The 24445-nt window shown below is 40.3% G+C and overlaps 1 protein-coding gene across 1 annotated transcript in view; it reads left to right on the top strand.

Moving 5' to 3' along the window:
- LOC110559926 (uncharacterized) overlaps nt 1-24445 on the top strand; it is a gene marked incomplete at its 5' end in the record, with an annotated part of 297183 nt that overhangs the window by 258114 nt on the left and 14624 nt on the right. The window contains 2 exons of the mRNA XM_021655579.2: nt 4394-4600; nt 15660-15804. Coding sequence (XP_021511254.2) covers nt 4394-4600; nt 15660-15804 — 352 coding nt within the window. The remainder of the gene's footprint in view (nt 1-4393; nt 4601-15659; nt 15805-24445) is intronic.

Here is a 24445-nt window from a genome sequence, read left to right as displayed (position 1 = left end):
CAGCAGCAGCGGTTTGCTACATAACCCTATTGACCTGAGGAGAATGCAGGTTCTTTGTCCTGATCGTCTTTCCTAAGGTTAACTCTCATATGTCACAGCACACAGTAAACGTGTGTGTCCGTCTATACGCATCCCTCAAGGTTCACAGAAAGAATTCAACTGAAGAGGCTGTAGCAGCGTTCAAATGGATGGGGAAGTAGGCTGAGAGACTGGCCTGAAGAGAGAATGTCAGAACACCGCGGGGATGGAGTCAGGGTTGGAGGGTGAGGCCGCAGAGTCCAGTTATGAGGGGGAAATGCTGAACTGGGGTCTGAGGACAGAGATGGTGGGTTTAAGTCCCGGCCTAGATGGGTATTAGGTGCACATTACTTTGTGTGGTCCAGATGAGGGAGTTTCATCCATTCCTCAGTTGATCTGTTGTGCCTGATAAATGCCAGGGCCTGGTTTCCCTTATGTGATTTGAGTTCAACCATGTGCCCTTACCTTCTTAACTCACCCTCTTCAATTAACAGGGTGGTTCCCTATCTCCTCTCAGGAACAATCACTTCAATCACTTATCAGTCTGCTGTGCATGGGTGGGGCCAGGCAGACTGTTGTTTCTGGACTGCAGTCATACTCCTCCCTCAAAGTAAAGCCAAAAGCTTCTCATCAAATGGACTCTCCTAGGGCCAAGCACAGCCTCAAAAGCCACTTTTATTGAGTATGGAGCAACTTGGAGTGAGGCACAGGCTGATCTCAGCACTTAGCCAGATTCACCAGAGAGGGCAGGAGCAAAGCTAGAAGATTGAAGCCAGAAGCACAAGGAAGAATGAGGTGAATGAATGACAATTAGCGCCTCAGGACCCCAGCATATATTTGTGCCTTTGAGCCAGCGATCCTCAGCTGCTTTGTCTGTGAAATGGACATAATGCTATCAACTACACAGCCTTGTACATGTTAATTTACATGTTTATGTACATGAATATTCATACATATGTAATCTGTATGTATATATACTTGTGTGTGTATGTGTGTGTGACATCATCAGCAGTGAGCGTACTCTCCACAGTAAGCTTGCAATTTGGAACAAATCAGCTTCTCAAACAAGAGTAACTGTCATAGTGGTCTCGTCCTCTTGAAATAAGAACCTGGTATCCACCAGGCAGCATAGCTTTATTTAATGTTTAATGTTGCATTTTCAAAGCACAGAGGTTCCATTTTCAAAGTCATAAACGCTTCCCATGAACTTTTCTTTCATGAGTATTTTGTGGTAGGTATGACAGTTCTGTAGTTCTTCAGAAAATGGCAAAACTACTTTCATCCTTTTCCTTGTTTGCTACATGGGTTGGCAATGAAAGGTTTTACATCCAGATTCTGGGCGCCATCAGAAATGGGCTAATTCTAATGGTGGGGGGAGGAGACTCAAGGAGGGCCTGGCCTGGAACTGCAAGCACAGGATGGAGGCCTCAGCTCTGGGGCAGCCTCCATGCCCAGACTTCACAGGTGAACTTACCTAACAGGAAACATGGTTACATGATGTCATCATCGGGCTCTCGGCAGATTTGGAATTAATTGTATACTGCGGCGTTTGTTACCGTATCTGAGGCGACAGTTATGATGTAATTTAACAAATTTACACTTTAGACATGCCTCCTGATTTGATTGCTGTCCCCTCCATGCCTGCCCTGTCTACTTGTTGGTAACCTCATTCCCATGTATCGTTAGCATCCTGGCTCCTGGCTCGACCTCAGACAGAGAGCTCTGTCTGTTCAGCCTGTCACTCTGCCGATGCTGCGTCAGGTGTCCACTCTGGGTGAGACGGCTGTGGCAAGCCTCTCTTCCTTCTGGTTGGTCCTGCCCGCTCCCTGTCTTTTTGTGAATCGACCACAAGTTAGTTAGTTCAGCTTCGTGATCCATAGCCTTTGTTACCACCGGGTGAGGTGGTCACCTTTGTGGTCAGTCCCTGCGGCGAGCTACAGCTTATGGCTCAGGCTGCACATGCTGAGATACATTTCTGCTCATTGCTTTAGCTTTTGAAGTTTGTGGTCAATGGCCTTGCAGTGAGCATGCCTGTAAATGTGTCCGCCATCTTTCTTTCTTAAATAGCGTTCTTAAAAAAAAAAAAAAAAGGCATGCTCAGGAAATTGGCTTTTCTATATGAATATATGTGCATGTGTATGTATGTTTGTGCTTTCAAATTGTCATACTTCCTTTGCTGGAGAAAGATATTTGTCTTTTTACCTGTTACAGCTAGTAAGACTTAGTCTTCTCTTTTCTCTTGGCGGAGTGTTGCATCATTACATCCTCCAAGGTGTGAGCCCTTTACACGTGGCTTCATTTCTATCACGAATAGCCTGTCTGTGGTTTATATAAAAGCTATGTGGAGTCTTCAGCACAGCAAATAACCTTCGGGCCTCACATCTTTCTACAACAACCTCACAGGACCCTTTGCTGTGCACTTTTACCTCTCAGCGTCTTTATCAGGACCAGGCCTGTCCCCTAACAACCTGCCAGTGTCCGTCTATGCCCACAACAGTCCCACTAACACTTTCGTTGGCATCTGTGATAGAAGCATAATGACGAGACCTGTTGAGGAGTGATAGGTAATGTTTCAAAATATAAAGATAATATGTATTTGTCAAATCAAGGTATTAGCTGATCTGTCGTCTCACATAATTATCATCTCATAGTTTGAGATATTCATCAGACAAATTTAAACTTTTCACCCTATTATGCAATATAGGTTTCACTAGTACTTCTTCCTGCTAACCCTCTCTTATCTCACCCTGCAACCACGAGTCTTCTCTCTACAACTGTAATGTCACCCGTTACTAGATGCCGTGAATGAGCGGGACCATTTTGTATTTGCCTTCTCTTGCTGACTAATCCCACTTACTATCCTCCATGGTCCATGTTGATTTTTACAAAAGGATGGAATTTTTAACATTTTGTAGCTTTACAGTATTTCATGAAGCTTCTAAACCACATTTTCATCACCCTTTCAATAGATAATTACATGAATTGCTTAAAGAAAAAAAAAAAAAAACAAAGAAAACTTGGATTTTATCTGGAAAAAAAGTTCATTGTATAAACTTATCATAATCAATCTAATTTAAAGTTAGCATCAGCCTATGTTCCCGTAAATTCCCTCAAGAGTGTGAGTTACTTAAGCATTACTTATATTCACCCAAAACTTTTGTTTTTAATTCTATTAGGACCCTGTCTTTTCTATCCTTCAAGTACTTTCAGGAAATTTATGACTTCATCTTCTGCCCATCCAGATTTTAATTATACCTTTTTTGTTTGTTCAGGAAAATTTTTCTCACTGGCTAAAATTTAAGAGTTTATTGTCAATTTCAGACTTGTCTTAACTAGTCATTGGGCAGAATTCTCTTTTATATTATTAAATTTTCACATAGTCTCAGAAATCTGCAGTCTTCTTAAAGTGTTTAAGAGGAGTTAACATTTGGTTTATGTTTGAAATGGACTTTCTGGATCTCTAAATGAATATTTTCTGTTTCAGTTAAAAAAAAAGCTAGTGAAGAAAGAATCCATAGAATACTTGGTTATGCTCCATAAATATCAACTTCTTGGAATATGAAAGCAAGGAATTATAGAGAGCATCCGTATAGCTAAGGAATTGAAGACAGGAAAGGAAAAAAAAAAAGGAAACAAGTTTTATTAGCCATACACCAGTTTTTAGGCAGTGAAGTCAAATTTTGATTGGCAATATTTCAAACAATCGATGCAGCTGCGTCTCTTCAACTGCAGTCTAATTTAATTCACATCAGTTAGCGCTAATACAGTACACGGGGTGTGTTACAATAGACATTGTCACCTGCGAAGCCTCACTGAAAATAAAACCCAGTAAGCGCAAAGTTCAGGATTACCAGGAAGAAACGTAGTGGTCAGCGCTCACACTGTACACAGTCCTGCGCTGTGCAGGGCAGGGGATGGCCATGGAATACGGCTGGCCTGTCCGTTTACTGATAAGAGAAGCCTGCGCATGCACACTGCAGCCCAAGTTAGTGGAAAGAGAAATCCTTTCTTTTTGGGTGAGAAAGCAGGCGCGCCCATTCATGAAAGCACTTGTAAACATTTTTGTTTTTCAGTCTACACTGTTATTGTCACAGCCTGCTTGATCTTCCTGCTTTGGGTTAATATAGAAGCCAATTACAGCTTCATCTGTGTAGAATTAACTTTGTGGAGCACACACCAGGGATTCGGCTGTCTTCACTATTTAGATATATGCCATAAAAATGCGCATGAAACATGGAGCGGAGTGCAAGCTCTGCAGACAGCAGCCTTTCAGATTTATTGTGAAATCATTTGAAATTGGCTATGCTCTTGACAAATGTTAATTACTTTTTTTCTGGGTACGGGGGGTTTGGGGGGGCTCCCTGGGTCTCACTAGGTGGCAGTGTACGATTATATCTGCAAAAGCCATGACACCAAGTCCAGTGTCTCCAGCTGTGACCCCCACCAGCAGGACAAACTCTCCGCATCTGCAATTGTGCCAGGAGGGGTTACTTCCCACATATCCATATACACAGCTTATTCCAGTGGCTTTCAAGAGCTGTACCGCCATTTCCTCAGGCTCCCAGATGGCGCCATCATTGAGGTATGTATGTATATGTGTATGTATATATGTATGGAAACATTTGGAGGCAAATATTCTGTATATTATAGTTCATTGGTATATATATATTTTATATATATATATATTTACAAGTATATATATATATGCATGTTTAAAAGTATGTGGACTTAAACTTGATGTCAAACACATCACTAGGCACATAGGTGGTAAGTAGCATTTGTAATCCTGAGGCAGGTTTGGGGATGTAATTTTGGTTTTGCCTACACAAGGACATGGCATAAAGACAATGAAGGTTTCTGTTTGTAAATATATTGGGGAAAATAGAACAGGAAAAATCAAGTGGAGTAACTCAGAAAAGTCTACCTGCAACCGCTTTAGTTAGGTAATACTTACGAACGTCAGTAGGCTGATGGAAGAATTCTGGGTCCACACTTGAGATGTGCACAGTTCTTCATTCAGAGGAACCCCACAAAAGGGAAGAGGTGCTGGTGTTTCATTTCCCTCGGACAAAAAATTTATAAAAAGAAAAAAAAAATCCGGAAAAACATCCCATTCTCTAAGTCTTTAGGAATGTCCTGAAAAGATCGCTGGGAAAAGATCTCAAAGTCACTTTTCCTTTTAAAAAACGTGTTAATTTTTCAGAAGACTGATTTTAAACTTAAAAACTCAGGTTGTGTCAGATCCTGAGTTGAATTCTTAGGCTGCATTGCATTCACACAGGCATTGCTTCCTCAGGGAGTCTGGGGGTGTGTCAGGATGGAAAGGAAGGCTGAGGAGGAAGACCCCCACCCCCGACCCTGAGCCTGTACTTCACTGAACGGTGGTGGCCCAGGAGCAGCTGGCTAAAAGTGATGAATCTGTCTGACCCACCACCTTTGAATCTAGCCAACCCTATTGTGACTGTGAAATTGATGAAAAAAATAAAATAAAATAAAAACAAGAAAAATAAAAACCTTCCACTATACCTTGGAAGAAATTTCGAATTGTTCAGAGCCCGGTCTTGCAGATAGGATCCAGTGGGATTCGAACCTGAGGAACCCCACAGGCACTCTCCTGAGAGAAGCCCAGCAAAGCTCCCCAAGTAGCCAGCACCACCCCCCTTCCCTCACTATGACCTAAGAGAAGGGAGTGGGTGCCTTTCAGTAAGTCATCAGGAGGGCTGGTGCTTCGATATGATTTTGAGAGTCTGATGCCAGCCATTCTCAGCACTTATACTGCAAGATCCTTCTTGGCCTCTGAGACATTTACTGTGGAAGTCTTTTTTTTTTCTTTTCTTTTCTTTTTAAACAGAATAAGCTGATGTGACTTCACTTTTTAAATCTGCAGAAATGTGTTTAAATATGTGCTTGATACATGAACTGCAATGGCGTGAACTGTGGGGATGCAGAGGAAGATTTTTCTCCTCTAATATGTTGTATTTCTCCCAGTGCCTGGGTAGAAAGCCAAGAGGGAGGTGTCCTGGTCCCCTGAGCACAGCCCCACCACCAGGGTCCCTCAGTTCCCTCCCTCATTTCTTCGCTCCATAACCTTGGCTTAGTCATTTCTCACTACTCTGCCTATTTCCTGATCTGTAAAACTGGGTTATGCATACTTATGCTACCTGGCTCATGGGGATTTGTAGTAGATTAATAAGATAACATCTGCAAAGTACTTTTAACTCTTTTTCAAAAGGTACAGTAAGGATCGCCAAGTTATTGCGGATATTGAACAATTCTGTGCACTCACCCCGTAAACATTCCCGCACATATTGGCAATATTTACACTACAAAACTAAACTGGGCAAGCTCCTGCAAAGACTGGGTGGTTGGGTGGCAGGCGCTAGTACCCTCTCACCCTTCCTCTTCTTACTTTCACAGCCTGTCTATCACAAGGGGAAAGTGGGAAACAAGCAGCTGGGCAATCGGTAGTTCTTTGGCACAAATGATACCCCAGCGAATAGACCAACCACCTTCCCCACCCCCTGCGCTGTTTATTCAGGTCACAAGGAAGCAGTTGGTTCCTGCCCTCTCTTGGGTGTGTACTTGATTTATCCACTCAGGCTTTACTTCTGTGTCCTATGACATCCTTCCCATGAAGAAACATCCTCCTTGTAATTTTTTTTTCTAATGCTGACAGTGAATGTTGGATTTCATTCTTTATCTTTTCCGTACTTACTCCTGGGATGAGTTGGGCTCTCCCAGGTGATAGAATCCGAAGCTAATTGAGAAGTAGGCAAATTTATGTGCGGCGCTGCCCAGCTAGTCACAACTTTCCCACCCCCTTTATCTCTCTTCTGACCTCAAGGGGATATAATAGTGCCTGGTAAGACCCCTTCCCTCCTCCCTTCTCTCCGTCCTTCCTTTCCTTCCTCTCTCTTTCTCCTCCTCCATTCTTTCTTCCTCCTCTCTCTCTTTTCCTCTCCACCTCCCCTCTCTGCATTCCTGCCTCTCTCACTCAGTTTTCCTTCCTCTATCCCTTCCATGCTAGAAATAAAACCCTGCTAGAAATACACGAGCCTATAGCTCCAGCCCTGCTAGCTCTGATATTGATTTTAGGAGCTATAAAGCCAGAAATTGAAAGGGATTTGAACCTGGGTTTTGGAGGCTTAATGAGAAGCACAATTCATGTAAAGAGACTTTAAACTTCCTCAGAAAGACAGACTACACTTCGGGCTTAGAGAAAGTCTCTTACGCTTTCAAAGTGGTGGTTCCTAAAGAGCCTGAGATGCAGCCTGAACCGGCATCTCTGTGTTAGCTACTGACTTGGTACCCTAGGAACTGTCAAGTCTTACTGAGTTCCTGGATCCCAACCCGTGCTAGTGATGGGCACTTCACAGTGTGGGGTTCTTATCCTTACAGGCAACCGGGGAGCCTGAGCTGAGGCAGGGTAGGATGTAGGTCTACTTACAGATATGGGCAGACTCAGGCCACACTCTGCTCAGATATTCTGTATAAAGGATCTGAGACTAATTCATTTACAAAATAGATACAACGTTTGATTCAAAACGAAAAGGCGATGAGCTTTGGTCCCACTCCTGTGACTTGACCTTCACCCTTAAAGGTTTTAGGGTGGATTTTTGAGGATGGTCCCCAGTGGCACAGGTCCCCTCTGTATTGACACGGCTACTATTCTATTTGTGTAGTAGCATGACTCTACGTCTCTCCTAAACCTGGTAAGGGCAAGCTTTATTAATTAATAAATATCCCCCCCCACAAATATCCCAATTAAACTTTGGCCTTTCAGCATGAAAACAATTATCTTCAAGTCTTTGTTTAGATGGAAAGGTATGCTCTTTGAAAAAATAAATTTTTTTTTGCCCAAAAGAGGACAGAATTCATGTGTATGAAATGGACTTGCTATTGAAAACCTGTTTGTAGCTTTCTTCCCAGGCTTGTGCCCGAGAATGACAGTCTTCGGCTGTCCTATGCTTTGTGCGTTTTTTAGTCTGGTGCAGTGGCCAGGTCCTCCATGCGGGGCACCTTTCTCTGTTACCAGCCTCTCTGGACGCCGTGTATCGTCCTAGCTTTCTACTGAGCAGCATTTCATCTCTTTGTTCCATAGGTAGTGTGATCTTCAGATACAGTCAGCACAAAGTTACTGTAAAGTTTTTTAGTGCCGCAAAACCCAGAAACCCAGGCAGGCCTGGTGGAGATTCATCAAGTTACAAATAAGCTTCCTGTTCCCAGGGTAGCAGTCGCAATTAAGAAAGTCCTTAGAGCATTCGTTGGGGTGGAATGGGAAAATGGATTTTTGTCATTAGAGGCGGTGTCGCCTGGTGGTCTGAGTGGAGAACTGGGAGCCAGGAACTCGGCGATCTAAGGAGGCCCCGCTCAGCCCTCCTGGAGGCTTCCGGCAAGCAGCTTGGGTCTCAGGAGGCCAACCTCACCTACTTTGAATCTCCCATCTGAAGCGCTCCTTACCCAGGGCCAGGGGATACGCAGCAGGAAGCTGATTCCTTGCTTGCAAAATGAGAATATTAATACTTGCCTAAATAACCGACTAACCAATTAGTATTCGCGTTCTGCTGATAGAAAACAGCAGGAGAAGAAAGGAGGAAAGGAAAAGCCCAAACGCAATTTTATGATTAGATGGGTTTTACTTAGCTGTGGGTGTTTTGACGGGCAGGAAACCCAGGGTGCATGGTGCAAAGAGCCAGGCACTGAAAGGGCCGGAGCCAGAAGGCAGAGGGGCCGCCTCTTAGGAAGGAGCTAGGAGTTGTACGGACAGACCAGTCTGTCCTTGAATCCAATGAATTGCAGGATGAAACTTCATCCAAATCACTGGGAGTTTTTCTGTCTGAGGTATACAGTTTAATTTCTTCCAGATACGACAATCCAGAGTATTGGTCATTTCTAATGTCTGTATTCTACAAATATCAATTTGTCCTCCTTCTTCTCTGTCTCTGTCTCTGCCTATCTCTCGGTTGTATGTGTGTGTGTGAGAGAGAGAGAGCGAGAGAGAAAGAATCACTAAGAAAATTGTGGAATGTGGGGTCCATAGACAACATTCTTGAAGCTGAAGAAAATTGTTGGTATTTTGCATTTTCAGGAAGAAAATTACCCCATTAGCCTCCTCTTTTGTTGAAAGACATTGCTGGGGGAAGAGAACAGAAAAGGGCCACTCTTGTGTTTCCTGCTCTGCATAGTTTTAGGTGGCCCTGAAGATTATTATATTACAATAAACTCACACAAAAGCCGAAGAAAGAAGCATTTTCTGTTTTTCAGGTTTAGAGCCCTTGACCTTTTGTGTGCAACACCTGTACAGGAAGACACAGCCTGTCCTTTGGGCTCATTGTGTTTACGTGACAATACCACAATACACACTAAAAGAAAATCTTGGCAGCAGACGGTAGCGGCTTTGCACAAAATGTTGCTACAGATGTCAACTATACTAATACCTTGTATTTCTGGCTTTGGGATTCTGACTTAGTAATTGCAATTTCTATTGATTTTTTTAAAAATAAGGTCTTGAATGTATTTTTCTTTTCCCTTTCACTAAGACAGACTATGTACTTTAAGTAAGCCGTAAAGTCTTGTCATTCTGTTCTATCTAAAACTCAAACGCCATTATAAACAAAATATTAAGGAGTCGACTATAAGGGCAAAGTAGAATGTAATTATCATGGGAGTATTAAAATGTACTGTTTCTCATGAGCTGTTGTCCTGACAGATCAGAATGAAAAGACAGTCAGATGTATTTACTAATTATTTAAATAGATATGACTTTAACTCTCCTCAAAACAGTGCTTGCGAAACATTACCTATGAACATAGTGGTTTTGTTTTTCCCCAATAATTAGGTCAGCACAAGTTGCTGTGAAACCATCTTCCACAAGACCAGGCAAGACAGCGCCCACTTCATTCAAGTTTTGTTTACCCTTTTAGGTGTATTTTTTTTTTAATGTGTGCTGGTAACACTGGAAAAACTATACAGGTTTATTTTAAAAAGTTTTAAAAGAGTCCATTACCCTGTAGACACCTTTCAGGGAATGCAATCATTTATTTTAAAAAGCTATTTCAATTATAAGGTAAAAATACCTCTATGGGCCAGGCTGTCTTTATTACTGCTTTGTACACTTTTCTTAGAAAAGCATAAGGATTATTTAGATTTCATTTACTGTATATGAACTTGGACTTGTGATGTCTAGACTGAGTTTTAACATCCTACAGATTTTTCATCAATAACTAGTTGCTCAATCCAATTTCAACACAATTGCTTTGTTGGTCCTCATATTATGGGTAATCAGTCTTCGGTAATTCGTCTATATTTTTAATTTTTGAATATAAGAAAAAATCACAAATTTTCTAACAATATTATTGCACACATAAATAAGCATAATATTAGCTTTCTTTTGGATTTCTAGGTCATCAGAAATTATAAAACCCATCATAAATAATTATTCTACTATTGTACTGTGTCTATCAAAAATAATAGATGTATGCTTATTTGATAGGAAAACTTATCTGGATTCTAAATCATATGAATTGTTTTGAAAGGTATATCAAAAGAGTTTTGAAACAGTCCAAACATGGCCCTAATTAAATTAAATGTGAATTAAAATATGTGATTAAATGTTTAATAGGAACATTGCACAGGTGGGAAAGTAAATCTGTGGTACAAAATTTGGAAATTGTAATTGTTTTAAGCTTATTAAAGCACCTTCTTAATTTCTGTATATTTTTCTCACACTGAACTGGATCTCAGAAAAGATATTCAGGATAACAAAAGGAAAAAAGTATACACTGTTTTTAACTTATTGATCTGAATTTATTATACCACTAGAGAAATTTTTGTGATTTAATATTGTAAGTTATTGGAAATTCATACGTAAGAAAGTTAGTGTTTGAAAATGAGCATTTTCAAAACGTGCGGGTTTTGTCTTACTTCACTTGGCAAGGTTGCCTGATACTAATTTCTTAAAGAATCGTAAGATCCACTCATGAATAAAGGCAAGAACAGCCCCAAATATAATTAGATCTTCGTATATTTTTATGCAGAGATATTATTTGAGATTTTGGATACATTTTGCAACTGTGCCAATATTAAACTAAGAAATAGCTACAGATATAACATTTTTTCTTTAAGTATTAAAGAATATTAGTTTCTTGATTTTCCCTTCCATAATTGTCTAAAATAATTATTTAATGACAACATAAAACATTAAAAGCCTTTTATAAAAATATCACGGTTGCTTTTCCTCAGTTCGCTTTATGAACATCCTCTGAATTATATTTAGTATTACTTACAATTTCCAAACAGTGATATAAAATCATATAAGTTTATTTTATGTGCGAAATCACATACAGTATGCCAAGTGACACTTAGAAGGAATGAAATAGTAACAGTGGCTTATTTTCTGAAGCAATCTTGACACTAATGCTGAATTACAACATGGTAACATCTAGCAGTTTTACCTTTATGAGAAAAGGCTTTTTACATATTTAACATAATCAGGAGGAAAATAAGCTAGAATTATGTATAAAGATATGTACAGTGTAACCAAGGGGCATTTATATTCCCCTGTAGAATACTTACAATGATTTTATTGCCATTTTGTGTCATTTTCTAAGGGATTTAAATACAGCCAGTAAACAAACTAGACTTTAGATTTAAAGCGACAGCTGCTCCTTCAGAGGCAATATTCAGATATTTAATCTTAAGGAACCTTGAATATTTCCCAACCAAGCAGAGTGTGGTTTTGCGGAAAACGACAGGACTGTGTACCTTGGCTTGTCATTTCTGCAGCTGTGGCGGTTGGCACGGCCACTGCTACCACCAGCCACCTGCACTCACCTTAGAGAGTGAGGGGCAGGCGTGTTGTGTCCTTGGCTCAGTCACTTGAGGAAATGCCACGTGAGTGCTGTGTTTCTCCAGAACACAAACCTGCTTCTTCTAAAGTGATGTTGACTCCACCTGTAACATAGAGAACATCAGAGTATCATAGCATTTCCAGTACTCTTTTGGAGATGGATGATCTAACCTGATTCGAGTACACTCTTTGAACTGCTGTGCTGTGAGCAGCTGCTGAATTCCATCTTGCAGAACCATCATTAATTTACCTGGACCTCCTCTGAACACTGCCGTCTTTCCCACACTCAGTGAATAAGTGAGTTCTGTGTTCAGTGGGAAAATGAAATTGAAATTCATGAGCAGAATATTTTTTTTCTATTTAATTAGTCCACCTTGCTTATGATTCTAATAGCTTCTGAAGCTTTATCAGTATTATATATTTTGGGCAGGTAGAAGAAATCTGCCCTATCAACTCTGTCATAACGTCAACTTTGTTTTTCCAGTTTGGAGTTGAGGATCTGCCTACCTCTGCTAGTAAGGAATTCACTCTCTCCAAAGGTCTGCTTAGTTAGTGATGCTTTAAGACATGCAGGCACTTCTCTCTGCCATGGAGGACCAGTCCTGCTTTGAGCACACCAGCGAGGAAACTTGGGTGGAGTGGATTGTCATGCTGTCCCAATCAAACAACAGTTCTGTGTGTCCCCAAGAGCCCTGACTGTCCCCCAGGCATTGCCTAGTGGTCATAAGGAGGTATCTGTGACTGGATTTTATTAGTTCACAATCATAAACATTAACACCAGACTTCAGAATCCCAAATCAGGGCCCTCGAGGCTTCAGCCTCAGTCAGAGGGTAGGGCAGAGCAAGATTTCCTCTGAAAACACTGGTTCTGGAAGATGTTGCAATTTCTGTGGCTGTTACTTTTATGGATGAGTGGAATTTAAGGTTTTGTTCTCTGCTGTTATTATTAGTGATCCATATTATTTAAAGAACATGGTAAACTTAGTGGGTCAAAGAATATGAAATGCATAGACGTTCATGTGTGTAATGTATATCCACCTACATGCATGCCTACCTACCAGAAATGAGAGCACACGTACAGCCAATACTGCAGTGAAGGAGATAGCCGTCCAGCATTTTGGTCCTCCTGTTTGGTTGCTTTGTTTTGTTTTGCTTTCATCCAACCACAGAAACTATACTTTCTGTAACTCAATCAGATTGCCCTGTTTGAAATACAAAGCAGCATGGTACCATGGTCCACTGCCCACCTCGTCTTGCCTTTGAATACTGCTACCTGATTGGATAGAGCCGAGAGTGGCTCAGATGAATGGCAGTGTCATCCCCGCACTGGGAAGACACAGATAGCTGCTCCCCGGAGCAAGGCGACTAGCTGAACTAGCTGAATTAGCAAGCTCCGGGCTCAAGTGAGAGAGCCCTCCTCACTGTATGAGGAGAGGAATCAGAGAGGACACCTGCCCACACATGTTTACGCCACACACATATGTGTTTTGCTCGTTTTAAACTCTATTTGGGGTTCCTTCAAGCCTCTCCCTTCCAAACCCTCAACCCTATGTAGGAGAGAGATGGTTAGTGGGGAGAGGGGGGGTGCCAACCTCTTTATTTCTCCCAGCTGTTCAGGGTTCGACAGGTTCTTAGCATCAATACCAGCTCCAACAGCAAACGCAGCAAGCACTCTCCTCCATTTTATCACCTCCCAGCCTCTTTCTCCTGCTCTGTCTCTGCTCCACTCCAAACTGCCACACTCCACACCTTCTCTTTCTGGGCTCTCCTATTTATATCCCTCAGGGTCCTCAACCACGCTCCTCTCTCTGAGCTGCACAAGGCAGGCTGTTACCAGCTGACAAAGACCAAACCCCACAGGAGGCAATTTTCAGCTGTGGACAAACTAAATCCCCACACTTGGGATTAAAACAAAAACATTTATATAACATAACTGAGTTTTTTAAAAAACCGAAACTTCCATTATTCATATACACATGTAACTTAAAGGAAAGCATCCTTTTACTCTCTTTGAAGTGAGAGCTATGATTTATACTAGAGGATAAAGAAAAAATTGATAGGTGCCAGACAGTGGTGGTGAATGCTTTTAATCCCAGTACTTGGGAGGCAGAGGCAGGTGCATCTCTGAGTTCAAGGCCAGTCTGGTATACAAAGTGAGTTTCAGAACAGCAGAGAAAGCAGGTCTGGGAAAAACAAAAAACAAAAACACTCAAAACAAAACCCAAATGACCAACCAAGCAAATAAATCAATAAATAAGCTAATTAACTGAAAAACAATAGGTAGAAAATAAGGCAAAGAGTTTAATTTCAGATGTCTGTAGCACAGTTACACTTTTAGTGGGCTGGGCAAGAGAGATTACATAGAATAGGAAAATCATAGAGAGGGCTAAATATCCAACCCATATCTCCTTAATCACTGAAGTTATTAACTCAAATAAAAGTGGAGCCACTGAAGCTGCATGATTGATTGGCTGAATTTCTATCTCAAAGTCAAATCCCTCCTCTTTTTTATTTGTTCTGGCTGGAGATGTTTTTTTCCCTGTGGTAAGCCATCCCATCTTTTCTCATTCCTAATGCTCACTCTCTCAAAAGCAAAATTTCTCTTCCTGTTATTTCCATCATTCTCCCTTTCGTTTGCCTACCCTGGAAAGAGGCATTATGACTGGCTAGCTGCATGATTTATGAGCTCATTAGAGGATGGAAGAGTTATTCTAGAGAGAGAAAATATTTCCTGCTACCTAAGAAGAGCTTGTCTGATAAGCAGATGTCCTCATTGCTATCCAGAGAAATTAATTCAGTTTGCCAACTTGATCTCTAGAAGTGGCTTCCTGCCTTGCTGCTGTGGATGACTTTTCATCAAGAGGTCAAGTTTGGGGAAATACAAGCCTTCAGTATAATGCTTGGTAGTATAATATACAATCAACATACAGGATAAGACTGAAGTCAGGGACATTGGTGATTATGATAGACAGTTCAAGAATAAACAAAAACTGCCTATCAGGGAGTTCTGTCTCAGGGTCCATCAGTCTTGTGCCTACAGAAATTTCTCCAAGGACAACAACTTCCTTCTAACAGGAATATTAACGTCTGTTTTTTATACAGATTTTGATTTCTATATATTTCACTAAAGCAAATGATGATTTTTTAAATTCTTTTTGCTCCCTACATTTAGCTTTTCTGAGACCTGGTCTTCTTCTCCAACTCCCATCATTCTTGTCCCAAGTGCCGGACTACAGGCATATGCCATAACATTCATCCTTAGAAAAGCTAGTAAAGGCCAAAGCTAGGAGCTTAGGCTCGCTTTATATGTGTGTGTTCTCATGTATGTATATACATCACCTGCATGAGGTTTCCATGGATGCCAGAAGAGGGCATCAGATCCTTCCCTGACTGTAGTTAAGAGTTGTAAGTCACCATGTTATCATATGTGGGTGCTTGGAACAGAACCTGGGTTTTCTGCCTGAGCAGATGCTCTTAACCGTTGAGCTAATTCTCTAGCCCTCAAAACTTGTTTTTGATGTATACATTTTCAGTTTCAGGAGAATAGAAAATTCACTCTCTGTGTTTTACTTGTTTTACAGTACTCTGTATTCTTTGTAGTGTCCATTATAAAGTTGTTGTTAAGCGTAGAAATGGACTGGACTTAGATCACAAGCTTCTGGTTAGGACAACAGTGTCCATTCAGGGTTCTCCAAGCTAGGGTTTTCGTTCATCCAGAGGATGATGGAAGAAAAAGATAGTACTCTCTGGCCATTCCACTGTAACATTTGCTCATCTTGTCATCACTCTTCAGGTGTTTGGTGCCGTCAGTGCCTTGCCGTTTGTTCCCAGTGAAGTGATCACTGCTGTGGAAGAGCATATAAGAGAAATAGACACTGTGCAGAGAGAAACTTTTGCTACTGCACAAGAGAAATGGGAAGACTCCTTGGGAATAAAAGGTATTTCTCTCTCTTGACTGAGCATTAAACCATCACTATCTGTGATTGTTCTCACCCAGAAGAAACCCCAAAGGCCAAGTTCTTATTATCTCCCTAATTTCTGAGTTAGAGGCTGAAGTTTCAACTTTCTATTTCTAGCCAGTGCCTTATATGGTGCCCACTCCATAAGACTGGACCATGGACATTGGTTGTTGGCACAAGGGAGGTGGCCTTTGAGGAGAGCTGGGATGACTTTGATAGCATACTCAGAAATGACTTTCGTTTTTCACATTGTTTCCATTTTATGTAGAGGGAATAAGGAATGTATCTATAGGATGACAATTAAACAAGCTCCCCAAGTTCCCTATTCCTTTTTACCTTCTGGAAATGTTCACATGAAAAGGAAAATTTAAGGGGGAGGGGGGAAAATTAAATATAAAAACCAAATATTCCAAGTTTCATAGGTGAGTTGATTTGAAGAGTTTATATTTTGTATTCTAGGACAACCATAATAACTATGTCCCATCTGGGTGACATGGATTGGGGCTTTTTGAATTTACTTCAACTCCCCAAATCAATCAAAAAACATCCTGGCTTTTTATTCCTTATATAATCTCATTTCTTCTTACTATATTCCTTTCTCACTTTCTATTTGAGGTGAAGGTTTAGACTGGGGTTTATGGATAGTGATCTAGCCAAAGGTTTATAGATCATAAAAACCTTTCACAATTAAGAATTCCTGACCTCATCATATAGTAATGAATGCAGTGGGCATCCAGCCCTTCCTTGCCCATGTATAAGGAAGGGTGATAAAGTACATCTTCTGAATAGAAGACAATGCAAATTAAAATAGGTCAAGATTGATAGCTATAGTGAGAAAAGATGTAAATGTGTCCAATTCTGCTAGTATTTTTTTTCAGTCCCCTGTGCCAGTTGTGGTCTAACTAACATGATGTCAACATCCTATCATAAGAATTTTATGGTAAGGACCACACTCACCACTCATTCTGTTGGCAAGTCCATATATACTGTAATTCTTAGCCTCAAGGGCTCTTACTGAAGGCCATCTAACATACATTCATAGTTTTATCAATATATTTCAACTATATAAAAACTAGCACATATTCCTAGCATTGCATAGAAGCTAATAAATATTCATTTAATCATAGTTTAAATGGTTGTATCTGCATTTCGTAGGAAAATGGAGTCTTCTTGCAGATACTTAAATGTTCCTGTCATGGACTTTCTCACTTTTTTCTGCTGCTACCTTCTGATGGCCCTGACTACCAGAGATGTCCATGCCCACTGTTACATTACAGCTGTGTATGAAAACTACAAACTTTTACTTTTTCTATTAGCACAGGAGCTACTTCAAACAGAAAATGTCAAATGTATCCTTCTATTAACAGAAATTAGAACAGTGTTTGAGGGCGTAATGCAGTGACTCAATAGAGATGTGGTGTTTGAAAGAAGTATGAGGAAGATAGCAGGGTGAAGTTGAATCCCTGAAAGGTATAGACAAATTAAAATAACTTATGTGCTAAACATGTCTGAACAAAATAATCTGAGCATGAAGACATTTACATGCATGTAAATGTTTGCATGTCCAGCTGTATTTCATTTAATTATTAGGTCAAGGTGATGTGTCGAACTCAGTTGAAAAGACATCACAGAATCTTTACACTGAACATCCACTGGCTTAACTGAATTAAAATGCTGTTGTCCTGACACTTGTCTGACAAGGTCTCACTAAATTTTAAATCCAGCGAGGGCGGGGACAATTCTCTGCTTTGTTTGTTGTCACACTCAGTTATTAATAGTGCTTCTTGTGGATGAAAAAGCAAACAGACGTGTCAAACTTCACTTAGATTTATTCTTAATGACCTACAAGACAGGGACCTGAATGAATAGATATAAGCAATCAATCGAGTGTGTGTGTGTTTTTTTTTTTTCCTTTTCTTGTTTCTTTTAGGAGATCATTGATCCAACTGGAAGAATAAGTATGATGAAGACCCATAATTTCTGTCCTCTGAGGAGCAGTGGGGGACACACAATTTCTTAATCTGTAGCATCACCTAATACATTATTACAAAGTGTGAGTTTTGTTATTTTCAAATGGTAGTTGGTAGAGACTTTTGTTTCTGCTGTTTACTTTGCTTTTTTACCTTGCGGTGAAGGTTACTGAGCATTCAGGGTAAACAGTAGGTTCAGGTTGTGTTTGTCTCAAGCTTTGTTGATGCTGTGTTTATATGGCTGTGTGGTAGATAAAGATTCACACGCATGCTTCTGGTTTCTCTCATTTTATTAAACAGAACTTTTCTGACACTCATGTGCACTGTGACATTAAACTCGGAAATAAAATAAGATCCTGTCAACATCAGAGCTAGGCAGTATGTTCACATATTTGCATGGGTACTGAAAAAAAAAAACTACTTAATTTTTACTTTCTAGGGATGTTGCTGTTTGGTCAGGTTCTTGAGGAAAACAGAGGAAAAAGATGGAAGCACTGTCTCAAGATGCCTCTATCTTCTGTGGTCCTTTATGAGCTACAGTTAATGATTCTGTGGCTATAGAGAGATGAGAGTTATATTTGCAAACAGATGCTCTGCAGAGCTGAGCTCTGATGCGGCAGGCACAGTGCCCTTAGGAAAGAGTACATATTTATATACAGTTCAAAGGACTATTTCAAAATTAAAGATAGGTTTCCAGGGGACTATATATCTGTAAATTGAGTCGTCAGGGTTTTTTTTTCTACTTTAGCCTACTGAGGATAATTTATGATGCTAATAATTAATTTTTCAAGACTGTATTAGCAAAATAGTATCTATAAGTTATGCATATATTTCCTGTAATTTCACTAGATTCTCTCTTAGAGACATATACTAATTGACATGTTATTTAGTATGATTTTTTGTCACATTACTAATTGTATTATAATTAGAAACTGTAAATAAAGAATTATTTTATTTGCTCACTTTTGCTATCACTCATATGCTCTCATTGCCTGAGCAGATTACTTAGAACTTAATTCTGAAAAGGAATAACAATATAAATAGAAGAAATTCATCTTCATACTTGCCGTAAACTTAAGTGAAAACTATTATATGCTCTTTGTACTGAGTCCAGTAAGAATAGATAGATGACGCAATGTGCCAGTGAAGGAAGAGGAGGAAAAATAAGCGGTCTTCCTCCTTCAGTTAAATACAGTGTGACGTGGGATGCACAGCATTAAAATCAAATTGCTTCCCACCTCGATGCGCTGGGTGTGAACACTTGCTATCGGAAGCTGCGTTTCTGCTCTTCCTTGGTCCTCCATTTTATTAGATTGGTCAACTGATAGTGTGTGGATAAGCATGTGCGGTGGCTTCGATGCCTCTGCAACATTTCTGGTTTGTAAACATCGGCCCAAGATGTCTTCCGAATAGCACCTCCTACATCCTTCAGTCCCTAAGAATTCTCAGACTCCAAGGTCCTCTGTTGTAGATGTGAAGTATGGCTTGTTCTGTGATATCATTTGCACCTCGACAGCTTGCTTAACTTTACATTCTTCTGGAGGTAGGAAGAGCGACAATTTCCAACGGTAACTTTTATGAGATCCTCCCCATGGTTTGGGATGACCTTGGCTCGTTTTCAGGACCCTGTGAGAGCTGCTGACACCACAGGGGAGAAGTGTGTCATGGGGAGATCTGACCTCAGTAGCCACTCTCTGAGTGACATGAAGCAAGCTTGGTTGCTTGTTTTGTTTTTCCAAAATTATTTACTTTTAATGCAGCACAATTCACACAGGTTTCCTTTCTGTAACAGCCATGGAGATGACATGTGTGTGGGCAGGCACACATAGGACTGAAGAAAGTAACATTGACTGCAGGCATGCAGTGGACAAGATACTTTCTTATTAAAAAATTAAAAACATCTTACCATAAATGCCCTTTATCTTACATAATAACAAAAAGTCATGGTTTGTCTGCTTATCCCTTTTTTCAATAATAATAATTGTTTATTGACTTGAGTAAAAACTTTTACTGTACTCCATATTGTCCAATTATACCAAGATTACTAATTGCTTAACTTTAATATATGACTATGACTGTAGAGCTTTTCTCTTTAAATGATGTCTTAAATTGCTTACCATTTCCTTACTATTTTCAAATGCCCACTTTTATTATACAATAAGTACATTTAGACTATCTTTTCCCTCCAAGAAAATGGTGTGTTTTTTCATGATAGTTTTGACTATCCTCAAGCTTATGCCAGATTCCTTCAGTTTATGCCGTTCACTGATAAGTCAGGACTATCTGATTAAACGAATGCTGCTAAGAAAGACTTGCTGGCAACATGGGGAAAGTGAGCAAGCAGAATTGAGCACAGCAGGAAGATGAATACCGGACCTAGTTACAGGTGTCTGAAGGATCATCACAAACCATTTTTCTACTTTTCAGTCTCTATATAAGTTTTCATAGCAATAAATTAAGCAGTCATTGGAAGGGACATAGGGAGCAAGAGAAATGTAATATTAGGTTGTCATCAAAGTCACATATTCAGTTAATAAATAGTAATGTGAGAAAATATTTGGTATGTAGTATGCAAAAAACATGTGTGTCAGGTATACTTTAATTTCTTTTTTAAAAAACATGTTTTCCATAGAATGATTCAAAAGTTCACACAGATATATCAAGATTGGCTACTTGGTATTGAGATAGTATGATTTATAATCTTATTTTCTTCCTAATACCATCTCACATTCTCTATATCTTTTAGGATTACCCCATTGGTGCTTTTATAATCGTCACCAAAACAAGTGTTTCATGTGTTTCACTGAAGAAATAAGGAAAATCTCACACTATCACCTATAAAATTAAAAGCTGTATTGTACTTTTGAACACTAAGTGCCCAAGAGGGATGCCCAGAATGTTACTTTAGAAGATTTTAGAAAAAAAAAATCTTCCATGAACTTAGAGGTAGAAATTATAAATAGCAGATAAGGCCTGTAAACATGCAGCAGTATGATGAACTAAAAAAGAAAGTCAGGGGGCAAAATGATTCCCCAAATTAGAAACGCAATCGTCAAGCCAACTGTATCAAGTTTTGCAGGCTTTAGAGGACAGAACTGATGCTGAAAAAAAAAAATGATTCATGTTGTTTCTAAGCCTTTCCCCTACCGTCTTCCACGTCTTGCCTCCCCAGCAACACATCCTTCCCCCTCATAGGCTATTTTCCTTCTCTCCTTTTAGGCTTTATGTGTCCTTCCCGCCTCACTCAGCTTAATTTCAGTGGTGGCCCACTGCCTCCTCTCCCTGCCTGCATGGCTCCTGTTTCTCTCACCACTCATTTCCTCTTATCACTTGAGGAAACCACAGTGCTGGGTGAGCCACCTGGGCCTAATTTGTGCCCACTCCCACGCAATTAAATGCAGCTGTAGAGACATGGACGTTGGCGTGGATTTGACTTTAAAATCCTGACTGTCGCTCTCAAGGGACCTTTGGGGCTTTCAGGTGGTCACATTTTGTCTTCTTATTTCGTTTACTCTGCAAGGATACTGTGATTGTTTCATTTTTAAATCACCTCTTCCAAAGCCTGCAGTACTTTTCCACAGCTTCACATACCACTAATGAATGGGCAGTGACTTCCCTGGGAAAGTTGGGGCAATTACCATGACTAATGTCTGTTGCCCATGTACTTCCTTCCTACACCTGGCATGGTGCTGCGTAGAGAAAGGCATGTTTAATTGTTCATGTGTCAGGGTTGGGCAGGGGGTTCACAGCAGATGACCTCTGGATCCTGTTTCTTAGAATGAAGCAAGAAGATACCAGCTGCCAGTGACTAATTGAGACTCCAGATCTGTGAGAAATTAACTTCTGTTGCATTAAATTCTGTTACTGGTAGAGTTTTTATGAATTATATAGTCTAGAGTTATATGTGATAGCAGCAGAAGACACGAGTAAAATACAAGACTTAAATTCATGTTTCTAGCCCAAATATTGATTGAACAACTTTAGATATAATTCTCAAGCATCTGTTGGACATCTCCACTTGCATAAACAGTTCAATTTAAATATAGTCAACTCCACATACCATTTTCCTCTTTAAACCGCTGTCCACACATTCTCATGCAACTCGGTTGATGGCTGATCAATTTTCCATTTGCTCAAGTCAAAAGTTTTGGCATAATCCTATATCAACCTGGATGGGCTAGATGACAGGGTAGTGACAAAGACTATCCAAACTTCAGTGCCTTTCAGCAGCAAAGGTTCTGCCATGCCGCCTCCTTACCAAGGAGGAAGTTTGATCTGTGTCACAGTCACTCTCCTGGACCCAGGTTGAGTAATTCATCATATTGAAAATGAATTTGACCCTTAAACTTTCATATTATACGAATCAGTTTTAAATGCTTATTAGCATGTGATAATTATATATTGCAATGTGTTTCATTGTAACATTTTTTTTCCTATGTATTTCATTCACATTCACCCTGTTACCCTCTCTTGTCCCAGGTTAACTTATCTAATATCTGTCCACACAGGTTGCCTGACTCCAACTTCAACTGAGTAGGTGAGTTGGTGACTGGGACTCAGTTCACAGCAGTGGACAAGTCCTCTGTAAGCTATCTCTGCTGGAGTCCTGGGTCCACATTTGGGGAACTCTCGCCTTTGCCATTCCCTGCTTAGTTATTCCTGAAGTGGCTGCTGTAGAGCGTGTCCTCTGTGCTGCTTAGTTTTTGTTACCTTGACATAAACAAGAGTTGCCTGAAAAAAGGGGAACCTCAACTGAAGAATGACCCCCTCGGATTGTCCTATGGGCCTGCCTGTGGCACTTTCTTAATTAGTGATTGATGTGAGAGGTCCCAGACCACTTTGCTAGCCCTGGGCAGGTGGTCCTGGGTTGTAATGAGAAAGGTAGCTGAGAAAGCCATGGGGAGCCAGTCATAGTCTCTGCTTTAGTTCCTGCCTCGAGGTTCCTGCCTTGAGCTCTTGCCTAGGCTTGCTTGACAATGGACTGTATCCTGTTAGCTAGTGTAAACATAGAAAAGTTTGTTTTAAATCTTCAATATGACCATCACATGCCTCCTGGAATTCTGTCCAGTATAGGTGTTATTTATTCCTGAGGCCCACCTTATGCAACCACTCTCTGGAATTTTGTCACACTTGTTTTAACACAGTCTTCCACATAGTAAAGTAAAAAGACCCCATCCAATGACCAGAACACAAGAGGTTGCATGGTCACAAAAGGTGGGTGCTCAGGGAAGAGGGGCTGGTGCAGACAACAGCAGCTCCACTCTGCTACCCCAGGTATCAGTCCAGAAATTACATAGGTGTGCAGTGAAACTCTGTAATATGACTGAATATCAGCTCATTCTCAGCCCCAGAGCTGCTCGTTGCTCTCAGGCTTCCTTCCCGTTTAATTTACCCTCCACTCAGCACATCAGCTCATACTCTCTTCTTAACACAAGGCATGCTGTGGAACTCTTGTTCCAGCTCCCACTTAAAGAAGCACACAGCACACAATGCAATGTCCTCAGAGGAAAGACGGTCACACTCAGCCTGACAGCATCACCTCTTCCACTTGCTGTCCCAATTTGTTAGGTTCTATCATTTCCTTGTTCTCAAATTCCTTTTTATTTTCTTAAAAGTCTGCGCTGAGCTTTTGGTTACAGCAAACATTTGCAAAGCTAGATTCCCCCACAAGTCCACTTACCTCCATCTCACCATGCATTTGCTAAAATGGCCCCTTCTCATGGGATGCTAACATTTACTCCTGTATTTAAAAATTGCATCTCTCTCCACTTGCCCTGTCCATAGAGAACCCACTAAATCTGATTAAGTTTTTCTTATTAAAGTCCATGGCTCCTGAAGCTTGTATCACAGCATAGGCAGATGAGTTTAACTCTTTTCACTTATGACTAATCTAAATAGCCACTGAAGAGACAAGAAGAGAATGGGCTCTGACATTCTCATCAGAAACTATCCCTAGGGGGAAAATTCCTCACATTAGCATTTATGAAACAGACAAACAAGCAAACAAACTGTAACATGAAAGGCCGCCAATCTCTTTGTAAGAGTTAGGAGGAAGCTGTTAGTAGACCTTGGAACTCACCCTTTAGTATTTTGAGTCAGGAAAGCTTGCATAGTTTGGGAATCTGGTCAAAAGCATTTGATGTAATTTTGACAAACTTCTGGACATTGATAGCAAAATCACATGTTAAGCCAGAACGCACTAAATGAGAGCAATTCACACAGAAGAGGTTAATGCTTTACAGAATCAACGACCAAAAAGAATCTAACTTTCTGGCATTACTACTGCCTTTACAAGACTCTCCTATGCTTCGAGGCTCCTGTTCAAAGCACAAAACTGAACCACTAAAGCTAAACACAGAGCATAAGCTATGCAGTACACACTCAGATAATAGTGGATGAAAATGACAAAGGAGAGACATAGGCTCACATAAAAATAATAAATATAAAGAACTTTTTAAATTACTTGTGTGCCAAAGAAGAAACAAAAATTTCAGTCATAAGCTATTAATAGAGTACTGATAATGAAGTAATTAAAGCAGTGTTTATGAAGCCTTGTGAGATGTGAAAATTGCATTAAGATGGCCATGGTGTTATTTTATAAAGGCATCAGAAAACTGAAAATAAAATAAAAAGAACAAGCTATCAAAACC

Source organism: Meriones unguiculatus, chromosome 19 (assembly GCF_030254825.1).
Source record: "Meriones unguiculatus strain TT.TT164.6M chromosome 19, Bangor_MerUng_6.1, whole genome shotgun sequence".
Classification (NCBI taxonomy): Eukaryota; Metazoa; Chordata; class Mammalia; order Rodentia; family Muridae; genus Meriones; species Meriones unguiculatus.
The sequence above is the reverse complement of the archived record's forward strand: the minus strand, read 5'-3'. Positions and strand labels throughout refer to the sequence as shown.